Source organism: Sinocyclocheilus grahami, unplaced genomic scaffold (genome assembly GCF_001515645.1).
Source record: "Sinocyclocheilus grahami isolate Dianchi unplaced genomic scaffold, SAMN03320097.WGS_v1.1 scaffold743.1, whole genome shotgun sequence".
NCBI classification, from domain to species: domain Eukaryota; kingdom Metazoa; phylum Chordata; class Actinopteri; order Cypriniformes; family Cyprinidae; genus Sinocyclocheilus; species Sinocyclocheilus grahami.
The window spans coordinates 317,037-342,622 of NW_015505922.1; the positions used below are offsets into that span (position 1 = coordinate 317,037).

At 34.0% G+C, this 25,586-nt stretch overlaps 1 protein-coding gene across 1 annotated transcript in view; it reads right to left on the minus strand.

Moving 5' to 3' along the window:
• Positions 1-25,369, minus strand: part of LOC107560793 (glypican-6-like) — a 113,362-nt gene extending 87,993 nt beyond the window's left edge. The window contains exons 1-2 of the mRNA XM_016245061.1: positions 25,366-25,369; positions 20,187-20,578 (exon numbers count right to left, since the gene is read on the minus strand). Of these exons, the coding sequence (XP_016100547.1) occupies positions 20,187-20,578; positions 25,366-25,369 (396 nt within the window). The remainder of the gene's footprint in view (positions 1-20,186; positions 20,579-25,365) is intronic.
• Positions 25,370-25,586: the final 217 nt, after the last annotated feature.

Here is a 25,586-nt window from a genome sequence, read left to right on the forward strand (position 1 = left end):
ATAGATAGATAGATAGATAGATAGATAGATAGATAGATAGATAGATAGATAGATAGATAGATAGATAGATAGATAGATAGATTTTTTTCCTTTCTTATTTTTTAAGAGTGCCTTGTCTTTTCAGATTTAATTTCCATTATACAAGATTTTAAAATCAAGAAAAAAAAAAAAAACTTTACAACTTCTCATAAAAACCTAAACATATCTTCAATTAATTTGATATTTATTTGTACAGTCAGCAAGTCTGTAAATGTGTATACCAAAGAAGAAGATTCATTCACAAAAGTGCTGTAAATAAAGAAACACCAAAGACCAAATGAAATATTGTGAAATTTGTATTAATAAGGGAGGGAGAAATTTCTTCTAAATTAGACATTACAGTTCAAACGTTTGGTGTTCATTAAAATAATCAAAATAAATAAATAAAATAGATTCCACAAAAATATGAAGCAGCACAACTGTTTTCAACACTGATAATAATCAGAAATGTTTCTTGAGCAGCAAATCAGCATATTAGAATGTTTTCTGAAGGACCATATGACACTGAAGTCTGGAGGAATGATGCTGAAAATTCAGGTATGATTACAGGGATAAATTACATTTTAACATACATTCGGATAGAAAACAGCTATTTTGATTCATAATAATATTTCACAATTTTACTGTTCTTACTGTATTTATCAAATAAATACAGCCTTGGTGAGCATAAAAGACCTCTTTCAAATATTTTTTTTCATACAGACCCTGCTTTTAAAAACATCACCAGTCGCATATCTTTAAAATGGAGCTGTCCAAGTGCACTGATGTATAAAAGTAATGAAATTCCTCAAGCCAATAAATAGTATAGATCGTAGGCATTTGAGGTCAACAAAATGATTTATTCCAGAGGCATGCTCATGTACCCATAGCGTGGAGATATTAAAGAGTAACCTGTGAGCAATAAAATGTTCCTGCGGGTTTGCCCACTACATATTTCCACCACCAATCTATCTTAACTTTGACAATCCTGACACGCAGAAGAAATGCCTGGCAGGGATGGAGCAGAAATATGAGGTTCAACATGCAAGATGATATGCAGGAGCACAAACCAGGTCATTTCCATGTTTCGAAGCATGCAAAACATTGCATTTTTTATCAAAGTAAAGTAGCCTTCCTCGTGATGCTCTGATATCCCTGTCGCAAATCAAACAGAAAAGCCCAGGAATCAACCAAAGCCGTGGAGAATGAAACATACAATAAGCTTGATCAGCAGCCGAGATTTCCTGAGACCCGCGAGTCATTTATGAGCTCCGCATTTCCACAATAGCAGTCGATTCCAATAAAATCCCTCTTTTTTCACAGCAGCCGGTCACAATCGTCAAATCCCTCGAGCTGCGAGTCTGCTTACAGGCCGACGGCCAAAACAGGCCCCAGTTTGACAATCTGCCGTCAACATGCGAGGCACGGATACCACACTGAAACATTTCAAACATTTCAGTGTCATTTTAGAAACTTTCATTTGAACTATTCTCAATGCAATGCTCAATTCGACCACATTAATCTCAAAATAGATACAGAATAGATCAGTAGTCTTCATGAATTAAACTGTCTAATAGAATTGTTCATAACAGACACCTTTTAAAAAATATATATAATATTTGAAATAATTAGCATATACAAACTGACATAGAATGCACTGAATAGAAATGGAAACTCTAGTGCTCAGTGGCACAAATACCACAAAATACTTTTACTTTACTGTGATATTTCAATCACACTTTATTTTAAGGTCCACTTCTTATACCATTAACAAACCATCAGCTATGACTTTTACCTCAATAAACTCTGCTGCTTTGCTGCTTATTAATATTAAGTAAGTTTAGGTATTGGGTAGGATTAGGGTTAGAATATGGTCATGCAGAATATGTGCTTTATAAGTACTAATAAACAGCCAATATGTTAATAACAGGCATGCTAATAAGCAACTAGAGAATAAAGTGAGAATGAAAAAGTGAGAATTGTTCCCTATGCTAAAGAGTAAAGTTAACATATTTGACATTTGATCCAAGATTTTTCTCACAAAAAAAAAAAACAAGATATTTATCCGTACCATCTGTATTTTTTAGAACAAAGAGAACGATTTATTCACAAAACCACTGCCATGAATGAAGAGTTGTATCTCAGAAATGAATTTTTATGAAATGGTTACATGAAGTATTGCAAAATTTGGATTAATAAGAGAGGGGAAAATGAAAAATTTGCTCTATACACATTACTGTTCAAGCGTATGGAGTCTGTATGTGTTTATTAGCAATATTATTTTTAGCTTATTATTCATATTTGTATTCATCAAAAATGCATTACAATTAATCAAAAGTGACAGTAAAGACTTTCACATGGTTAAAAAATCTATTTCAGAAAAAAAAATCAAAAACTAAAGTAAGTTTCACAAACAATTACAAAGAAAAGGTGAGTGACATCGAATTAAACATGAAATTCTGAAGTAAAAAAAAAAGAATAGCAATTTCTTGTCAAATGTGCCACAATATTCTAAATTTCGAAAAATCTATTTTTACAGTGTATAAATTCTTCCTTTAATAGAACGATTTCACATTTAATGCAAGATTTGAAGATTTGATGCAAATATTCGAATCACAGATTAAATGTAAAAGATTCAATTCAATGAACAACAAGTCAATATAAAGATTCAAATCAATGATCCGGTTCAAATGAAGGATTCTCAATTAGCATCACATTAATGCACATCATCCAGCAGCTCTGATGGAGCGTTTCACAAACTGTAATGTCTAAAGATCCGGTCTGTGGCTCTGAAAAGAGCCGGGTCAGCTTGAAACCAAGCAGGAAAACAACAAATTAGATTTCAGAAACCACAAGTGGACTTGCATGTCTTTATACATTCTCTTCTGAGCCTCTGAACAGATTGCTAAATGCTTGCTAATTCACATTAGTCAACGTATATAGAAAAGCCTAAATGCGTTCAGTCACACTTCATCCATTTACATCCATTCCAATGGAATTCAGTGCATTTGCATTATTATCTTGCGTACATAACCTTTAAATATAAATATGTGGGCTTCGAATCCTAAGTGCACAAGGATATCATTATATCAGCGTGTTGCTCAATCCTTCTGCAAGGAAACGCCTTCAGCATAAATCTGAAACGGGGAGTCCTGCGTATAAAAAACCATAACGCACAATAATACACAGTGCTGCGTGTACGGAGAGAAGATAAAATGCCTTTGAGCGACTGCACAGAAATCCTGTTGGGTACATTGTGTTCCATTTTAAGCCTGGCACATTTGATTTCTCATTCAGCGCTGAACCGCATAGCCAGGGTAAAGCGACCCATGGGAAATCTTGCTGAACAAATCCTGAGACTCGTCAGCTGCATCTGGGAATGAAAATATATGACCAATGGTTTTAGGAAAAGGCGCGGTATTAACCCTGAAGGGTTTTAAGAGATGCGATGCAATGCCGCGAGCTTAGAGCCGCTCTAATGTGACGCTTTTGGCACGACAAAAAGAACATTCCTGTCAGCAGATGGATCTAATCCACAGTTATTATGACAGTAGGCCCGATCCAACCTGGCACGAGCCTCCAGAATCAACCCCAACACACACTGAAAGAGCGAAACAGCTTGCGAGTGTAGGCTTGGATATGAGATAATCAGATCACCGAAGATGCGGCACCTCCTTCTGTTCCTCTCTTTCCTTTCAAATGTCAGAGAAGGGCTGAGAAGGTGCGAGAAGTGACATGAGCAGTTAATAAGGGCCCGAAGCGAACAGGAAGACGCTGGGCTCCTCAAGAACTTCTCAGGTCTTAACTGGGACTTTGGCACTTTGCAAAGTAGGATTTTTCTAAGTGGAACTCTCTTAAAATCAAAGCTACTTTAATAGTATTGAAGGTTCCATTAAAAACCTTTAACATCAATGGAACCTTTCCATTGCTTCATGGTGGAAAACGGTTCTTTAGATTGTCTTGATGCTATTCTTTTAAGATGAATTATTCATCGAAAGGTTCTTTAGGTTCTTAAATGGGATCACTGTGAGCAACCTTTTTTGAAATCTTTATTTTTAAGAGTGAAATAAAACAAAGATTGAAGTTAAAAAAAGTGGCTAAAAGGAACAACTGAGGCTGTTATTTTAGTATTGTTGACATATACAGTGCCGTGAAAAGGTTTTGGCCCCCTTCCGTTTTTTTTTTTTTCGATGAGAAACAAAACAGTTGACAAGAATCAGTCTGGAAAGGGTTATAAAGCCATTTATAAGGCTTTGGGACTCCAGAGAACCACGGTCAGAGCCATTATCCAATGGAGAACGCTTGGAACAGTGCTGAACCTTCCCAGGAGCGGCTGGCCAACCAACGCTTGCCATAATTGATGGAAGAATGAATTCTGCACTCTATCAGAAAACCTTGAAGGAGAATGTTTGGCCGTCAGTTTGTGACCACTTGGGTTATGCAACAGGACAATGATCCCAAACACACCAGCAAGTCCACCTCTGAATGGCTCAAGAAAAACAAAATGAAGGTTTTGGAGTGGCCAAGTCAAAGTCCGGATTTAAATCCGATTGAGATGCTGTGGCATGACCTTTAACAGTCCATTCATGCTCGAAAGCCCTCCAATGTGGCTGAATTAAAACAATTCTGCAAAGAAGAGTGGGCCAGAATTCCTCCACAGCGATGTGAAAGACTCATTGCCAGTTATCGCAAATGCTTGATTACAGTTGTTTCTGCAAAGGGTGGCACAACCAGTTATTAGATTTAGGGGGCAATTACTTTTTCACGTAGTGCCAGGCAGGTTTGGACAGCTTTTTTCCCTTAATAAATGAAATCATTATTTAAAAAACTGCATTTTGTATTTACTTGCATTATCTTTGTGTAATATTAATTTGTTTGATTTGAATCTTTTAAGTGTGACAAATATGCAAAAAAGAAAAAACAGAAAGGGGTAAAAACCTTTACATGGCACTGTATAGTTTAAGACAGCGAATTAGTTTTGTTTTGATTTTAATTTCAGTTAAAGTTTGTTATTTGTGTCATTTTTCTTAATTTTCTTTAAATGTCTAAAGCTATATAATTTTTTGTGTTTTTTTTTTTTTGTTTGTTATTTACTTAAACTAATCAAATGAGAAATTATAAATTAAAATTGGAATTTTACTTGGAATTTTATTTACAATTTTATAGTGTATATAATATAGTCTTTCATGCTGAACAGGTAAACTCATTAGTAGTTGATTTAACAGCTTCGTTGCGTTTATAACTAACTTATGCAAACAAATATAACTCAATCTTTCATAGATTTTTTTTGGTTTTTTGGTTTTTAATAAATTGAAAGAGCGACTTCATGCTTCAGAAGAAGCGTCATGCGACCATGATATAGTTTAATTTATAGTGTAACTTTTACTTTGTGAAGGTTATCTTGTAAAACAAACCATGCATGAATCATAAAATTGTCAGTCACAGAACTCATTTTCTGCAATAATTCAAAAGCCAATGGAAAAATCCTACAGTGTTTTTGAGGGAATCAGAGTGATGTGAACTTACAGGTTGGTTTACAAAAACACATCATCCCTCCAGCGCTCCGGTAATCGTTGTTTATTTCACAAAAGCTCGTATGGAATGCAAGCGCAGAAATCTGCTGGCGATGACACAAACTAGATTTGCACACTGTCCTACTAATCCAAATAAAGCTCAATCTCTCTACAGATTTACATTAGCACTCACGCCAGCATCCCATGGCCTTTCTATTGGACATTAGGCATGTCCGGCCAGCATCATTAGCCTCATTGGCACTGCCAGTGAACTAACACCGCAAAAGTCAACACACCATCTGCCATCTAGAAAGACGGCTAAAAGAGTGGGTAAAGAGGAAATGTGAATTCAGTAGTGCAGGATACACATTCTACAAAACGAATACTCTTACATGCACATGATAAAGATATATAAATATATATCTACATACATGCAATGTTTATTGACCTCACTCTGTGTTGACCTCACCTTCATTCGAGTAAATATTAAAACTCCCACTATACTCCACACAGGACGAGCGGTTTGGAAAATGAATGGATGGAAAAATTTGAAACTAACATGCCAGCACAACTTAGCACATCTTTCACAAACTAAACCAACCTTGACTGAACTCTTGAAGAGCACCTTTGCTTACGCCCCAGGCAACAGAAGCAACCCACACAACAAGATTTCTTACACTCCTGCTGCATGATCACACTCCTGAAACATATGATTATTCAGAACAATGTCACACTCAACAGGAGATAGAGAAATCTCTTTAACATTGCAACTTCTGTCCAAAATGACTATGAAATTGAAATGGAAAGCAAACAGAAATGTTTGCTTCTGTTTCCTAGGTCTGTTTCCTAAAGAAAAAAAATACTCAAATGTGTCTCCTCTAGAGTTAAGCTTATAACTCTATAATCTTACTGTATGTCAGCTCATTTGTGTCTAAAGGCATTTTATAAGAAACATCAGAGAGACGGTGATCTTTAAATTAAACATAGGCTACTTAAAATCTCCATTAAGACCTCCTGAGCAGATCTCTGAAAGAGCAACCTTTGAGCAATAAAATCCTCCTCTGGAGATGAACATTCATATCCTTACTGAAACAAAAGAGCCAAAAACATATTTAATGCAAACATGCAAACTCAATTGTTGCACATACATCTGTCTGTGTTATTTCATTGTCCTTGAGATGCCATTATAGTTTTAATAAATATTTTCCTCCTCTGGAGATGAACATTCATATCCTTACTGAAACAAAAGAGCCAAAAACATATTTAATGCAAACATGCAAACTCAATTGTTGCACATACATCTGTGTCTGTGTTATTTCATTGTCCTTGAGATGCCATTATAGTTTTAATAAATATTTAGAATTGTTCTTTATTTTTATATTTTAAATTATTATTTTTATTTTATTATTAAGTTTTAATAACTTTGTTTTATTTAATTTATTTAGGAATATATATGAAAATTATTTCAGTGAACGTTTAATTCTTTAGGTTTAAAATGTTTTTGTATTGTTTTAGTTTTTGTTTTAAGTTAGTTATATACGATATCCCTTGTATGTAATAACTATTAATATTTAATAACTATTTAATTTCACTAAAACTAAAGCTTTGCTAAAGCATTTTTATAGTTTAATAAAATTATTAAATCATTGTTAAAACTGAAATAAAGCTAAAATATCAAAGATATAAATATTAGAGTACAAATTTTACTAAAACCCTAGATTAAAATTAGAAACGTTATATGAGCAACTGGACAATATAAATAAATACAAATAAAAATAAAAATTACAAAAGCACATATCAAAAGTGCAGATAAAAATCTCAAATGGGGTAACATTTAAAAGGTTTCATAACCTTTTAAGTGTTTAAGGTTTAAGGTTTGTTAACATACAGCATTAACATCTTAGTTAGTTAATTTCAATATTTACTAATATTTACTTATCAAATGTGACCCTATTGCAAAATATTGCCATACATACTATAAAAGCATATAAATAATACCATATTAACATTAAGTAACTAGCTGCAAATGTCTCAAAGCTTGCACAGCTAAAAGCATCAGCATTTGTGCGTATGTTACGGGCCTCAAAACATGGATCTCTAAACCAAGATTCACCAACTTTGCCTTTCTTTCAGCACATTTCTAATGCTCAGTCAGAACTGAACGGCATCTGAGGACGAGCGAGAGCCAGTGAGAGTACAGTGACAGTTTAACCTTCCAGCTGAGACGCTGCATCCAAAACAATCAGCTCAGTACCGCACATCACACACACACACACACACGAGAGAGAGCCAGGTAATAACGACAAGCGTGCCGTCGCTGTATTTGCGGTGGATCACGCTCGACTGACTCTTTATGTGCTCAGATGCTCATCAGATTCTTCCTCTTCCTCTACGACTTTCAAGGGCACAGATTCGTCCGGGTGGCAGATCTGAATTTTCATAAAGATTATACGACACTGCTGCTGATCATGGGTGTGAGCCAATATTGAGGCTGTGAAATGTGGACGACAGATTGAGGACTTTTACAAGGATGTAACTTCTACAGTATTAACTGGTTGGGATGTCATAATTACGACAGATGCATTCAATACACAGATCGGAGCAAGATAGAGATTTTTATTAGGGTGACCATATTTTAGTTTTCAAAAAAAGAGGACAGTGGTGGTGGTGGAGGGCTTGGGGGGAATGGGGGGTTGGGGGGTTAAAGTAGTCCCCAAAGTAGCGCAATGACCATATCCCAAATATCAAAACTCTAAATATGTCATTTCCATTCCTAAAATACATTAATTATAGAATACTATTGTATTTTGCACACGCAACTTAAAAATAATAATAATCGTTAAAATATATTATTCAAATATATTATTAATTGTACAGTACTAAGAATAATAATACACTTAAAAATAATAATACAACTATTATTATTATTATTATTAATCAATACTACCACCAATATAAATTAATCAGTATTACCATCAATACATCCACTGCGTCTGACATGTTTTCTCACTTACAAACAACTCTGAAACTTACAGTTAAAAGTGAAAAAAGATATGTTTCCCACTCATAATAACGACTTTGTGGTGGTGTACATGTGCATTCAACTCTTAAATATGATACATACAACATACATAACATACACGCAATCTCAGATTGCAAGATCTTTCTAACAAGCAACTGGCAATAAAACAAGTGACTTGCCTCACTAAAATAAGTCCAAATATTAGACTGTTTCCCCCCCAAATAACAAAACCCATGACGTTCAGAAAAAACACAAACTCAAATACACTTTTATGAAGAAGCAGACAAGGCAACACTTCAGACATGGTTAGTGAATGCGACATTATCGTCAACTATACAATAGGCTTTATCGAGACATTATTGAGAACAATTTTGCTGAAGGTAACAAAGTCTTTATTGCTATGCTCTTTTCAGCCAATTTCTTGCCAAAGTGCAAATCACAAACAGCCACTTCTAATGTTCCCTGCTGTATTATAGTGAGAGACAGCCAATTACATCCACAGAAAAATACATTCAAGAGGAGAAGGAGTTCAAAGCCACTTTTATGTGAGAACATTTTGGTGGTTGTATTATTGCAAGGTCATTTCAAAAATGAAAGGACTATTCACATTTTAATACATGTTAAAGTTAGTGTAAATACCAATAAATAAATAAAAACACACTCAGATGTAAAAACAAGTTAACAGTTTCTGTGTTGTGCTTACTGTTGTCTATTGGGTCATTTTAGATTTTCATGGTTCCATATTCAAAAGTATTTTCTGAGGAATTCTCTTTAACTTGTATTTAACCCAGAATATTACTCTAATGCTCAGAAAGAGCTGAGAGCAAGTCAAAATAGTCTTTGGTGAGTAATTAAAATGGAGATGGTAACTATGAGGCATTGCATTATACTATTTAAACAGCATCATAGGAACAATAGTCTGACCCTCATTAACACCAGCAAATTGAATCAAAGAGATACAAACAGTCATCTAAAGAGCAGTTCAGTGACTGCCAGCGACACAACGGCAAGGGCTGCTTGCCATGCATTTGCAATGAAAACAGCACAAAACATAAACATAAAAAATTAAATTAAATTAAATTAAATGCAGCCTTTTGTGCTTGGATTTTAAATCTGAAAGCATGGATTTTTTTTCTCTATATGTAATGCCCTGTGTGTTCTTTTTCAATAAATATAATTATTAATAATCTACCTAAAATGCAAGTTAACATTGGTTAACTACATTAGTTAACATGAACTAACAAGAAATAATACTTGATCATTTATTGATCTTAACTAATGTTAAATTCAACATCTATTAATACATCAAAAGTTGCACCTATTAATGTAAGTTAATGCACTGTGAAATAACAATCAAACAACAACAAACAAATTGCTATTTAAGTAATGCTAACAAAGATTAACAAACATAGATTAATAAATGCTGTAATATATATATATATATATCCCTAAGCTACATTAATATATTGCTAAAAATATTTAACTTTTTACAAATGTTCTATTTTCTTTTTTGCCTACTTCTACAAGCCAGTGTGTTTCTGCTATTCCCCGCTGTGCTCACTTTTGAACTTTGTGGCTGTTTTGTATGTGTAATGGGGCCCGTTGCTTCACTTTACATCTGTGCACTTTCAAAGGCTCTTTCTGCGCAGGAAGGACACACGGCTGGCAGGATTTTAAAATGAAAAGCCGAGGAGAAAGACAGTCCCAGCGAGGCTGGTCTAGTGTCACTTATTGTAAAGTCAAAAGGCCCTTCTTAACAGTCAGGTAGGACAGGCGGAAAAAGTCACCCCAAGCGTCCTCGGCGAACCAGCTATCTGCGGCCGTGAAGGTGAAGGGCCATGTTTTATCTTTTATCATTCCTACCCATCAGATCCTCCCGCACCTCCATGTGACTGCTTCAGACGATTGCTTTTTTGATGATCCCCGACATACTCTGGCTTACTAAAAGGAAAATACCGTAAGCCGGGCATCTGTCTACCTGATCTCCGGCGGTCCCCTTCACTCCCGGGCCAACTCCTCAGGCTCAGGCCGGAGTGTCATACGGTGTTAGGTTTACACTCTTGGGCCACCCGCCCGCTCGCTGATGAAAGGTGCCGCACTTGACAGAGTCTGCACTTCAGCCGTGTCTCAAATGTTAGGGGTCGTCAGGGACACGGCGGGCGGCAGGAACGCACCCACATAATGTCACAACACGGCCTCTGACAGCTTTGATGCTCAATTACCAACCAACACACTGAGAACACCAACCACACACATGCACACAGACGTACTAAATACAGAGGCAGGGTTATTCAAGCTAAAACTAAAACCATTAAAAAAAACTATTTTCATAAATACATAAATAAATAAAATGTAATCAATCTTATTAGAAAAATGTTTAATTTAATTTAACTTGATGTAGTAAAATAATTAAAACTGAAATACAAATTAATAAACATATTGACAAAAAAAAAAATACAAAGGAAAAAAACACAAAAAATTAATGAAACTTAAACTAAAATTAAAATTAAAATAGAATACAACACTTATTCAAAAGATTAATAAAACTATAACAGTATCTTTATAATCATAAAATAATCATGCCAAGACCAGCAAAAAATAGCATTTAGTTACAACATTTCAGGTAAATTATACTATGGTAGGTAAGTAAGTAAGTAAGTAAATACAAACACAAATACATAAATGAATGAATGAATGAATATTAACAGAATTAAAATTATTATTATTTTTCCTCAGCCAGTTGGCAACATTTTTCATTTAAATTTAGTTTAACTTTGTGTATAAATAACTAAAACTGATATAAAATTTAATTAAAATACAAACATAAAAAAAACATTCAATATAATAAAAAAATATTCAAAATATTAATAGAAACTATAAAAGTATCTCAATGATAATAATAATGGGTGGGTAATAATAATAATAAAATACAATTTTAACTTTATTAATATTATTATTTCAGCTAGTTGACAAGGCAACATTTCAAATTTTTTAAAACATTAAATTATGTTTTAATGTTTAAAAACGTTAAAAACTTAAGATAAAAATATGTTAAAAGAAAATTAAAACTTTTAGTTTAGCTAATTGGTGACATTTCTCATTTTATGTATTTATTTATTTAATTAAGAAGAAAAAAATAAAAAATAAAAAAAACACCTAGTACAAAGTACCTATTACACCTAGTACAAAATTCAAAATATACCTGGAAAACACCTATAAATAATCAATTTGGAAATTCTTTCATATAAATACAGTACATCGTGTTGTATTTTTTACTATAATTCTATCAAATATTAAAATAAAAACTAATATAAAAACGAATAAAACTAATATAAAAATAAAATCTGATTAAAAATGTGAATTAAATACTATAATAGTATCTCAGTACTAAAATGACAGTGTCAACCGGTGACGGAGGTATCCTTATGCAGCTAAATAGTTCATGCAAAAATGAGCATTTAGTCATGTCATTTCAGGTAAACTCTTTCACAAACACTTGAAGAATTGCTGTTTTTACAGAATGTGGCCTTCTTGTAAACAATGTGGCGAGCTCAGCTCTCAAACAAAAAGAGTATGTGCACTTGAAAATCGGTGGCGTTCCCATGAGAAACCATCAATGAGACACTAACAGACGTCTGTTCAGCAGACAGACAGGCTACTGATCCTATTGAACCAGGCAACTCTATCCTCCCAACTGTAAGAAAAGAGTTTCTTTTTTAACGAAAAGGCCTGATAAAGCATGGAGAACTTCCAAAGTTCGCTTTAAGGTCAAGCTCGCATTATTTTGAAATGCAGCTATGCAACTTATATTTCTAACATGTTTACACTGAACAGTGATTTGCTTAGGCTCTTATTAGGATCAGGATTTATGTCTGTAAAAAAATCAAAGCTCTCTTTGAACTCTTCAAAATATAATATCCTGGTGAAAAAAAAAAAAGTTCCCTATCGTTGCCTTCTAAAAGCTAAAAGCAAGAAACATACTCCTTGCAAGTACACACACATGAATGCAAATACTCGGACAACTGATTTTATGAATGCATACTTTAAACATTGTACATACTTTAAGTGCATTCTTGCAAAATTCAAAAGAGTGACTGACTTTCCTTCATGCATCTGTGCCATGCAGTTAAAAAGCAGCGGTAAGAATACAATGTGCACTTGTGCTGCATTATGAACTGCATTTCAGAACACAAAGACTGTGAAATTGAGCTTGCTTATCTAGAAGTTTGCATTCACATGCACAGTGTCATGAATCTAATGTGGTTTAAGCTCAGGCAATCGCAACTACTCAATGACGTGAAAGGTATTTACATTTTTAACTTTCATTTTCTTTGTTTTAATAACAACATGCCGTTTTAGTTCACACACAACAGTCTTAAAGGATTAGTTCACAAAAACATGAAAATGTGCTGAAAATGTTCTCACCCTCAGACCATCCAAGATTAGGATGAGTTTGTTTCTTCATCAGATTTGGAGAAATGTAGCATTGCATCACTTGCTCACCAAAGGATCCTCTGCAGTGAATGGGTGCCGTCAGAATGAGAGTCCAAACAGCTGATAAAAACATCACAATAATACACAATTAAATCATACCACTCCTCTTATGAAGAGAAAAGCTGTGTGTTTGTAAGAAACAAATCCATCATTAACACAGTTTAACTTTAAAAGTGTTGCTTCTGGCTAAAACACAAGCCCATAATCCATAATAACGCTTCCTCCAGTGAAAAAGTCCACCTCTTGTTGTTCTCTCACATCAAAATCTACTGACATATTTGTTTAGAGCTGTTTTGAACTGTTTTCTCTTGTTAACAGTGCTTGATCTGTGCAGATTTCTCTCCTGATTCAGACGAGACAACTGTTTCACTGGAGAAAGCAATATTATGGATTATAGACTTGTACTCAGAAGCAACAGTCTAAAGTTGAAACATCTTATTGATGGATTTGTTTCTTAAAAACACACAGCTTTTCTCTCCACAAGATGTTAACTGATGGACTGGAGTGGTGTGGATTATTGTGATGTTTTCATCAGCTGTTTGGACTCGCATTCTGACGGCACCCATTCACTGCAGAGCATCCATTGCTGAGCAAGTGATGCAATGCTACATTTCTCCAAATCTGATGAAGAAACAAACTCATCTACATCTTGGATAGCCTGAGAGTACATTTTCAGCAAATTTCCATTTTCATTTTTTGGTGAACTATTCCTTTAAATCAGATACCACACACACGCCTCTAAATACTCTAATGCTGTTTTGCAGCAGTTTAAATAACTTTATCCTCAAATCTCTGGAAAAATAATAATAATAATAATCTGCTAAATCTTCTTTTGCCCCTTTCAAAATTCCAAGCACAGCATGGAATTCTCCAAATAGTTCTCATAATCTAATATGAGTGGGATTTTCAGTGCTTAATTCACGGAAAACAGCAATGAGGCCTCAGATTGCAATTAATCCCAAATATGTAATAGGAGCTGTTTATTCCCGAGCAGACCAGTGTGTTTCAGATGATTTCTGCACACTGACATTAAAAATACACATACTTAAAAACAAGAAACATAACAACAGTTGCTCCAATCGGATGAAAACAACTTCTATTATAAATGTACATAATTATATATTTGATATATTATCATATATTATTATATTTTATATTATATTATATTATAAATCATTCATATTCAATAATTCATAGACATTAACATTTGAAAGTACATGAACTTTTAATATTTTGTGTATTATATATTTGATAATGACTTATTTATTGGTTAAAATAAAGTGTAATTATATTATACTATATTGCATTATAATATAATAAAATATGAATGACATTTCAAACAGATAAAACGTATAAAACCTATTTTCAGAGATATTAATATTTGAACGTATACGAACTTCTCATCTGTTAGGAACAATAAATGAATAATTTGCTAATTACTTTTTTATTCAATTCACTCTGAGAGTATCACGTGTGTGTTCCTGTTTGTCTTTATTTGGTCTTTTTCCCATTATTAGTAATCACCTGTTCCTTGTTATTAGTTATCCTCATCACCTGTCTGCCCCTCGTTATCTGCCCTATTTGAGTTCGAGTCCGTTCTGCTGTATTTCAACCTTGCTACGTGTGTTTTTCTGTTTCCTTTTGATTATTAAAATGAGTAAAATTCTCCTACGTCTCCTCGCTCCTTTGCTCCGCGCTCCTACACAGCAGCAGTTCCGTGACAGAGAGACTCCTGCTTTGATATTGGCTCTGAAACTGTACGTGCAATATGAATTATATATACAAAAATAATTAGAGATGATTAAAAGTGTCTGCATTAGTTTCAACTTTCATTTGGATGGCGATGTCCTTTAGTGAACTTACTTTCAAAACCTACTTTTTCTGTTTTTTTTTTTTAAGTTTACTAAAAGGAAAATGTCTTATATCATTACTTTTGCATACACTGCTAAAACATTTAAAGGTAAATTTGAGGATTAGTGCAATTTTGGTGAAAATTAACTTCTGCTAATATGCATTTTGTTAATAGCAGACATTTGCAGAGTCCAACAGAGTAATTATAGACTCTTTGTTTCAAGAATCTGTGGTCTCAGTAAGCATTTCTCAAGAACACTTCTCCTAATGACAATTATATGTTATTACCCAAGAAATATATTTGCGGCTCTCCCTACTGCTGTGGATTGGACAGACGTGCCATTACAAACAATACGGCCTGATTGGCTAAGAATAATCCTGCTCAATTATAATCATGTGAACTCTCTGTCAAAGTGACAAAAACAGAACAATTCAAACATTTATGTGGACCATATTTATGTATTTTCTATCCATGTGTAGTTGTTAAAGCAGCTTTAAAGAAGCGCACGTCTTTGGCCATTCAGAGCTGTTCACGGACGACCGTCTGATGCATACAAACAAAACAAAACACAAATGGCTTATGTTCCTTTAATACAGATCACTTTGGATAAAAGCATCTGCTAAATGCATAAATGTAAATGTAAATGTGAACTGTTAATTAAAAGTACAGGAAATTAATAAAAGCGAGAGAGAGATAAACCTGTTGGAGATTGGGCTGGGCAATACTATCATATATATATATATATATATATATATATATATATATATATATATATATATATATGAAAATCATTCACATGAGAGAATAATTGGAAATGCTTAAATAAGAATCTCCTTTTTTTTTACTTTCATTCAAGTGTGTTTTTGGGTAAATACTTTCGATTTTAATACAATTTACACTCAATATCCATACTTTCACTGTACTTTTGAGTACTCTGTTTACATATATTCAATAAGAGTGTATGTATATTATAAAAATCATGTAATTGACACAAAATAACTAAATAAAAATAACTGATTTTACACAAATGAACCCGTTCAAGTTTACATAAGCTTGATTCTTAATACTGTGTTTATAAAACTGATATTTATGCAAATATGCCAAGAGGGTTAAGGCAGTAAAAATAATGGTGGCCACGCAAAATATTGACACTTTGGGCCCAATTTGGACATTTTCACTTAGGGGTGTACTCACTTTTGTGACCAGCGGTTTAGACATTAATGGCTGTGTGTTGAGTTATTTTGAGGGGACAGCACATTTACACTGTTACACAAGCTGTACACACACTACTTTACATTGTAGCAAAGTGTCATTTCTTCAGTGTTGTCACATGAAAAGATATAATAAAATATTTACAAAAATGTGAGGGGTGTACTCACTTCTGTGAGATACAGTGTATATATATATATCTCACTGGATTATCGCTCTTGTTTTGTTTTTATTCATTTAACTAATTATTAACATTTTGCAGATTCTAGCAGGTATCAAGGTATACAGATAGGATTTGTTCATAAACATGTACATCTCTGTCTATATGTGTGCAGTTTTGGGAGGAATAAAGATGACAAGGAGACCTTCATTGGTGTGTATCTGCCCACAGAGGCGACTGGGGCTCTTTCTCACTCTGCAGAAGGGCAAATGTCCCAGAATGCCTCTCAGCGAGACATGCTTGTCACTCGTGTTGACCTCCGACCCCGTGGAGCTCTTTCTGCTGACAGGATCCGACGCTTCAAACGCTGTCTGACGGGCCCCTGCGGAGGTCAGGAATACATCTCCTCTCAGAAAGTGCCCTATAAGCACTTGGAGAGCTATTATTATTATACTTTTTCCACCACAGGAGGAAATCTCACCATTTTTACTTAGTTTCTTGCACTTCTGAATTTATGTCTCACAATTCAGACTTTTTTCGCACAATTCTGAGTTATCATCTCACAATTTGGACTTCTCTTCTCAGAATTGCGAGATATAATTTATGTATAATTTACATACTGGTAAAAAAAAAATGTATATATATGAAAATCACATCTCAATTATTATAATCATTTTTTTAAAATATGTACTCATTTATTTAGTTATTTAATTGTTTATTTATTTTAACATATCCTGTTTTTGTGGTTCAAGCTGAGTTTCCTTTTTTTGTCATAGGTGTGATAGTATTTAGTCTGTACATATTGTATTTTCCAACCCCTTTACCATAACCCTGCCCCTCAGACAAAACGTCCTGCATTTACATTTTCAAAACCAAAAAAATGACCCCCTGGAATTCCCTACATTATGGGAACCAAATGTCCCCACAAGGTCCTAACCAGGTCCACACACACACCGAGACGTGCTACTGCCAATACATCCACAACATGCTGCTGTGAGCATGTAAGAAATATTGCTGCTGCAACTATAACATACATGAAATAACAGCATATAGCATACATGATCACCTCGTAGCAGATTTATACAGGTGGAGCTGGGGAAGGCGTAGGGTTTCTGAAGCAAGCTGCAACTGCTACGGCAAGCACTAGTCATATATTTGAATGTTGAGCAGCGAGCTCATTGGCTACCGATACAGGAGAGAACCAATCAGCTGCCATGTGATAATGATGTCATTACGTCAGATTGCGTTAGACCTATTGGATTGCGCCATCTAGAGTTTCATGCCAGAAACCTGTATATAATTTGCTATATATTGCTCAGCCCTTAACCCTAGCTTAAGGTGAACGGTGATCTGTGACAGATGTGCTCATCTCTCATGCTGAACATCACAGAGGTCCTTATAACGCACAAAAACAACAGTCATTCCTCAATACCTCTGCCATCAAAGACGAACACAAATACAAAAGCAGCTTATCTACATATTACCTCAGCAAAAGCACGTAAAACAGGCCAGGCCTGGCTGCCTCACTACATTCTCTGGACTTCTTCAGCAGCAAATCTATCAATAATTCTTCTAATCATCCAGTAAGCCATTAAACAGCATACACATCCAGCGGAAAATGTGATTGAGATGAGCTATCAAAGGCGGATCTGAGCGATGGCAGAGATGCCCGCTGCGGCTGCCAGCCGATGGCTTTTATCTTCCCTTCAGAAAAACGTCTGTGGCTCCGCAGGGCATCTCTCATCACGGATGTCATAACCTGTCCAGCGCGCGGCTGTCACATCAAAGTGCTTCTGTGCTGTTAAGATGCATTAACACTCGTGTAAACATGCAACCTAGTGGCCTTCAGAAAAATACATACAAAATATCAGCTTCTACAAAATATACATGGAGTTTATACAAAGTGTAAAAGACTAATAAAAGTTTACAATAACTAACTATCTAAATAAATAACAAATATAAATTTTGAATAATAATAATAATAATAAAAATAATAAATGGCTTCACTAAATTATGCGTTTATACAAAAAATAAAGTGTGCTTGACAAAAAAAATCCCAAATTATATCAAAATAAATATTTACACATTCAAATTAATAATAATAATAATGCTGATAATAATAATGCTGATGATATAATATAATATAATATATATAAAATAAATTACATGTTATTTACAAGTTTACATTCTTGTGTGACCAGAAAAAAAAATCCCAACATATATTAACATATTATAATATATATTACTATTACTATTATTAATAAAATTAATAATAATTATTATTATTAATGTATGTGCCAAGTGTAAGTATAAAATATACAGTTTGATAATAATAATAATAATAATAATAATACTAAATACATTAATATACATGTTTATGTAAAGTTTTACTTGACAAAAAATACATAAAAATACATGTTTATGTTTAAATATATATATAAAATGTAAAAAGCCCAAATATCAAAATTATTTACATGCTTACATGTTTGCGTGATCAAAAATAACACTATAATATATTATAAGCACTAAAGTTAACATATTATAATATATTATACTATTATTAGTATTATTAATATAATTTATACTCATAATAATAATAAGAATTATTATTGTATGTGTAAATTTGTATATCAAGAATATAGTTTGAAAATTATTAGATTCTAAATAAATCAAAAAATAAATATTGTTTTTTTTATTAATTTAATGGAATAATACTTTAATATAATACAATACATATTATACTTTAAATATTCTAATATAATACTGTTACGACCCTCCCTTTAGTTCTTAGGCGTCTAGGGACTAAGAAGGGGAACATTAGACCAGTTTTGACCAGTACCAGTTTAACACTCGGTGTGTGAAGGAAAATTACTGAAACTAGAGACTAAATCAAGTGAACTTACTTTATTACTAAAGACCGCGTCAGTTGTTTACACAAAACAAAAAGAGAATAAGTATGTATAAGAAAATAAAGAATTTATAAAAGAATTCTTAGACACACCGGCAGCTTTACAATATTGGAGAACTGGGGAGGTTAAAGGGAACCTGGATTGTGCCAAAAAGAAAAAAAAAGTAACAAAACCAAAAAGAATCTAACTAACCCTTTTTGGTCTAGTCCTGAACTAAAATAAAGAAAAATGTGAAAAGGAAAACGTCTTCAACGTCCGAGACGTCGTAACTCAACTTCACTAACTAACCAAACCAAAAAATACAGAAAATGGCACAAATCCCTAACCTAGTGTGTCTAACAACAAAATCAAACTACATGTGCACCATGTAAGTCACGTGACATAACTTACCTACCCCTTTACCTCCTTCCAGTTTTAACACATCTTTACAAGGCTCTCAAATGTCACAGATCAGGAGTTTCGGGTCAGCCAAGTAGGCAAGCTATTTTACATGGCAATCACAGCACATCACACTCTAAACCAAACACACAAAAAGAATATCACAACCCAAGTTCGCAAAGCCGGCTTTCGTGTACACTGGCATTTCCCTTATATAGCACAGGTGGATGTCAATCAGCGAGCGCGATGGAAGAACAACCCCCTCCCATCATCAGACCCAATCAGCTCATCCCGAATGATTAGCAAGTGAGCCGACCAATCCGCACGTCACCTGCAAAAGTGAAAGTAAAAGGGATAGACAGAACGCGACGGCGGGAAAAAAAACTCAAACAGAAGAACACAAAAACAAGAAAATACTCAAACGACAAGTCAGCATCACATAAGGACGTAATTGAACTAGAAAAAAAAACACAGGAAAGCATATCTCTCTGCTTCACTGATGTTTTCTCCAGATCTCTTGCGCAGTATGGGGTCTAGTTCATCGACAGACGCTGAAGGCCACTGACCTGTCTAGACGTCCAGTGAAAGCTGAGCACGAGCAGGAAGACTCGTGTAAAAATAGATGCCTTACCTTTGCCACTCTGTTGGCCACTTCCCGACCCACCATGAGTCCTTGAACGAACGAGCGAGCCGCGATGAAGGCCTTGGTGACCTGAGCCTTGAGCTTGCGCGGCACGTCTCCGAAGGGCTTTAACTGGTCGGTGTATTTGCTGATGCACTCCAGATAGTCGTCTGTGAAGGTGTACTGAGAGTTGAGCAGCTGGAACATGCGCTCCAGAAGTCTGGACCAGAAGTCGTTCAGCACTTCCTCCAGGTTGACGTTTCCGCCGGTGTAGTAACGCTTGAGCTCGGAGAACAGATCCTCGAACATCTCCGAGTTGTGCGTGTACAGTTTGCCGTATGTGCGCACAAACATGTCGTTCAGCGACTTTTCCGAGTTGTCCAGCAACTCCAGAAAGAATTCTGAAATAGAGAGAAACACAAATAAAATTCATTATAGATGCATATATAGGATATATTTATATGTGACCCTGGATCACAAAACCAGTCATGAGGGTCAAATAGAGATGTATACATCGTCCGAAAGTTGAATAAATAAGCTTTATATTGATGTATGGTTTGTTAGGATAGGACAATATTTTGGCCGAGATACAACTATCTGAAAATCTGGAATCTGAGGGAGCAAAAAAAAAAAATCTAAATATTGAGAAAATCACCTTTAAAGTTGTCCAAAAGAAGTTCTTAACAATGTGTATAACTAATCAAAAATTAAGTTTTGATATATTTATGGCAGGACATTTACTAAATATCTTCATGGAACATGATCTTTACTTAATATCCTAACGATTTTTGGCATAAAAGAAAAATTAATATTGTATTAATTAATATTGTATGGGTCAAAATTATTACTTTTTCTTATATATATATATATATATATATATGTATGTATACTGTATGTATATTGTTGTTGTTGTTACTGTTATTGTTGTTTAATAAATTATTTACCATATTTTAAGTGTACAAATAAATAAATATAAAGATTGCACAAACGAAACAGGGGGAAAAATTATTTATTATTATTAATAATATTTGTATTATTATTATTATTATTTAGTAACAATTTATTTTAATAATGAGTTTTTATTTATTTTATTTTATTTAGTTTTATTTTATTTTAGGATTTACCACATCTTAAGCATAAAAATTACAAAAATTTCTCAGTCCATGTATTAAATTACCAAACAAAAACGCAGCCTTCAGAAATGCTTGTTACGCCAGTGGGACTCTCCCAAGACCATTTTCTCACCTTGTTCTCAAATGGAGTGAATATCAAATTATGTGATGCAGACAGCAGCTTCTAAAATACTGCCAGTCGACCATATGGTACTCAAATTAACGTCTTGCTTTAACTTTATCAGCCTCAGGCGAAGATTTATGGAAGACACCACCGGCAGCGTCTGCTCAGACGGATACAGACCGGCTTGTCTTTCAAGACTACATACTGCAGTTCAAGTGTTCACGACCCGAGGTGCTGATTATTTTTAACATACTCTTGCTGATTGTTTGTCCTCAAACGAAGGACATTTGGATTCGGAGAATGATTTTAATGTGACTTGTCATCTTTCATTTTCCATGAAATGCTTCTCACAACATTAAAGGAATAGTTCAAAGAAAAATGAAAATTATGTCATTTACCAATCCTGTATGACTTATGACTTGCTTTCTTCTCTAAAATCATCAAAGTGACAAACAATATATATAAATAAATATATATATATATATATATACATATATACTGAAAAAATATATATTCACTTAAAACAACTAAATAAATGAATAAATACTGACAAAATATTACTTCACAAATAAGCTGAAATTACCAAATAGTGGTAGACAAACAAACAAACAAATGCATACATACATACTAAGAAAATACTTAGTTTTAATTGAAATTGAATCACAAATTAGTGACAGAATAAATCAATAAATACTCACAAAAAATATTGGCAAACTGTCTCTTTAAGTGAGAAATTTGAGCAATAGATTCAGGTACACCCGTACCTTAGGAAGCTCTCCAAGCCTTTAAAGCATTTCTTTTTACTTTCAAATTGAAAATTTTGCCATTTGCAAAGGCTAATTAATTGTATCCTTGGGTCATCTGGCTATATAATCCAACGTTTTATTAAAGTAGATTGATCTAGATGCTGCTTATATTGCCCCCTTTGAAAAACAGCCGACAAAATAATAGTAATTACTTTCTCATCACACTGATGGAGGCTGTTGATGATAAAACAACATATTCATTACTCAGCGCCGGAAAAGCCACTTTCCCCTTCAGATAATTACAATGGAGTAAATCATGCAAATACACATCTCACACAGCACTCCAACCTCAGCCCCACACAACCTGCTCCTTCACAAGCGCTCGAGACGGAGAAGACTGAGATGTTTGTCCTGAAAATGAGTCAACAGGTGTCACAGGAAGAGTACAGGGTTATAAAATGCATGCAGATGGAAGATCAGAATTTGACGAGATCTTATTGATCTTGTGTTTGATGGCAGACTTTGGGATCTGAGCCTAATCTGAGACATTAGTGAGATCTGCACCTTGGTCTTCTCTTCAGCCGCAGCAGGAGACTTTCTTCTTTATTTGGCAGATACTTTCTTTCAGGGTAAAAGTTTATTAATTGTGTTAAGTGGTATTTTTGGTCTAGGAATCAAACCCACACCCTTGGTGTTGCAAGTATAATCCTGCACAGTTGAGCTACATGAACTTTGATTTTATTTAATCTCATTATACCAGTTAGAAACAATCAAAAGGAAATATAAATTTTTCTATAATAATTAGCATTTATGATTTATATTCGGATTTACTTTAAGTTCATGGATGTAATATTCATATATATATATATATATATATATATGTGTGTGTGTGTGTGTGTGTGTGTGTATGAAGAGTTAATTTGCAAAAACAGATCAAAAATGATTGATGAATTTAATAATTGATGAATCAAACTGCAGTTGAGTTATTTAGATTGGGTTAAAAATAACTAAAAATTGCAGCTAACTAACACACTAAAACACAATAAAAACATGATTACATAATAAAAAACATGATTTTTGAAAATGTAACAAAACAGAGTTATCTGCCTTTGCAAATACACACTTCATATATATATATATATATATATATATATATATATATATATATGGATATTACATATGAATGTATAATGCTCAAAAAGGTACAAACTTTTGCTTACTAAATATTGCCGTTTAAAAGAGCTGACTTTATCAGTTTTATTTATCTCATTATTTGTTTTATTTTTTTTTTTTTTTTTTCAAATTTTTTTTTTTTCCCCAACACGGCTGCCTTTTTTTTTTTTTTTTTCAAATATTTCTATTATGCCCAACACGGCTGCATTTATTTGATTAAAAATACTGCAAAAGCAGTACATTTGTGTAATTTTATTACAATTTAAAATAGCTGTTCTCCATGAGAATGTATGTTAAAATGCATTTATTTCTGTGATCAAAGCTGAATTTTCAGCATCATTACTCCAGTCTTCAGTGTCACATGATCTTCAGAAATCATTCTAATATGCTGATTTGCTGCTCAAGAAACATTTCTGATTATTATCAATGTTGAAAACAGTTTTGCTGACAAAAAGTTTTGTGGAAACTGTGATACAGTTTATTTTTCAGGATTCTTTGATGAATAAAAAGTTCAAAAGAACAGCATTTACTTGAAACAGATCTTTTCATCTTAATCATCCAGCAGGTGACAACTGCACGTCTGATCACTTAAAGCAGCAGCTCTCCTCAACAAGATGCATGATTTGCACAATCATTCATGTCTGCAACACAAACGCAAGCACTAATTGCACTGTTCCATTATTGTGGACGTCCTCGAGTGCATCCAAACACTTGTTTAATCAGTGCTGTTAAATCGTAATGAACACGGTGACACGAGAGGTTTGGACAGATGGCTTTCTCGCAGATAAAGACAGAAGCTACTGACTGTTTGTATTTTACGAATGTGAAGAAAAGAGGGCATCTGAGGACCGGCTCGTATCAGCCCGCATCTGCTGCTTTCTAAAAACTTTCCATTTGGACTAATTGCTCAGCCTCTGCTGTCGTGTCTTTATGAAAGCTTATCTCTTGTATCTTATCAGAGTCACATTAGAGCGGACGTATTCATCTTCAAATGGCTTTTTAAGAGCTCATTAGAGATAAGCAATGAGAGAGATATTAAACAGACGTGAAGGGCACACACACACACACCCGACAGATGCACACACAACACCATGTACTGTCTTCCTTGTATTTCTCTCTCTAAAAACACAGATTTGAATCCAGTGAAATACTGGGAATGGAAAATGTGTGTATTGACTATATAAACAGTCAAACAACAAACCACTCAATATTTAGTTAAACTATAGTAAAGCTACTCTTTTAAGTTACTAACCAAAAGTTGCTAACTACACTGAAGCAGTTTAAAGAAGCAATGCATAATTTAGAAATATATAATATTTAATATATTTTGAAAGAAGTCTCTTCAGCTGTAAAGTCAACAGTAAAATTGTGAAATATTATTACAATTTTAAATTCATATGAATATACTGTAAAATGTAAAACAAGAACAAATAGAAAAAAAGAAGCATATAGACCAGAAGAATCAAAAGAAACCAGACCATAAGAATCAAAATGTGAATAGTTATTTTGATTCTGTTCATTTAAATGATCTATTTGCATGAACTGATTCACTAGAATAAATGGGACTTTCCAGGCAAAAGACCTACAAGAAGAACAAATACATGTAAATAAAGTCAAATATAAGCTGAATCAAAAATGCAATACATCTGAAATGTTGCGATTCTTGCTTTTGACAGTTTCAGATTTAATAAACCACACAGCTATCATCTCATAAATAAAAGGTGGAACATTTGCATTTTTAATCCATTCATGCGCAAAACTGTCCAATCAAATAATGAGTAAAGAACAAAACAATAGAAAGTGTGATTTAGAGTATGTGTGATACAGTCATTAATGTAATTAATGCATACATCAAATCCGCACACTGTGCACAGCCTGCATAAACAGCAAGAGTAGCATGTATGCTGCTGAAAACACAGACAAACTCTACGCATACAACACCAAAGAAATCACGTATTGTAAGCATACGTCCTGCTGTCATTACAACCGCGAGTCCCCAGTTTCTCAGTCTAGTTTCACTGCAGTCGACTGACCCATGATTACCCCTTCATTTATTTAAGTAATAATAGGCCCCGAGCGCTGCTGTGTGCCACAGACGCACTTTTATTCTTATAAAAGAAGTCAAGGACGAGTCCAGATCGAGATGAAGTCACAGTTAAAAGTAATTGTTCTAAGAGACACTCGGTCACCATGTTCGTAATGTACTGGGCCAGAATGACTGCGGCAGACATGTATGCTGTATAACACATACATT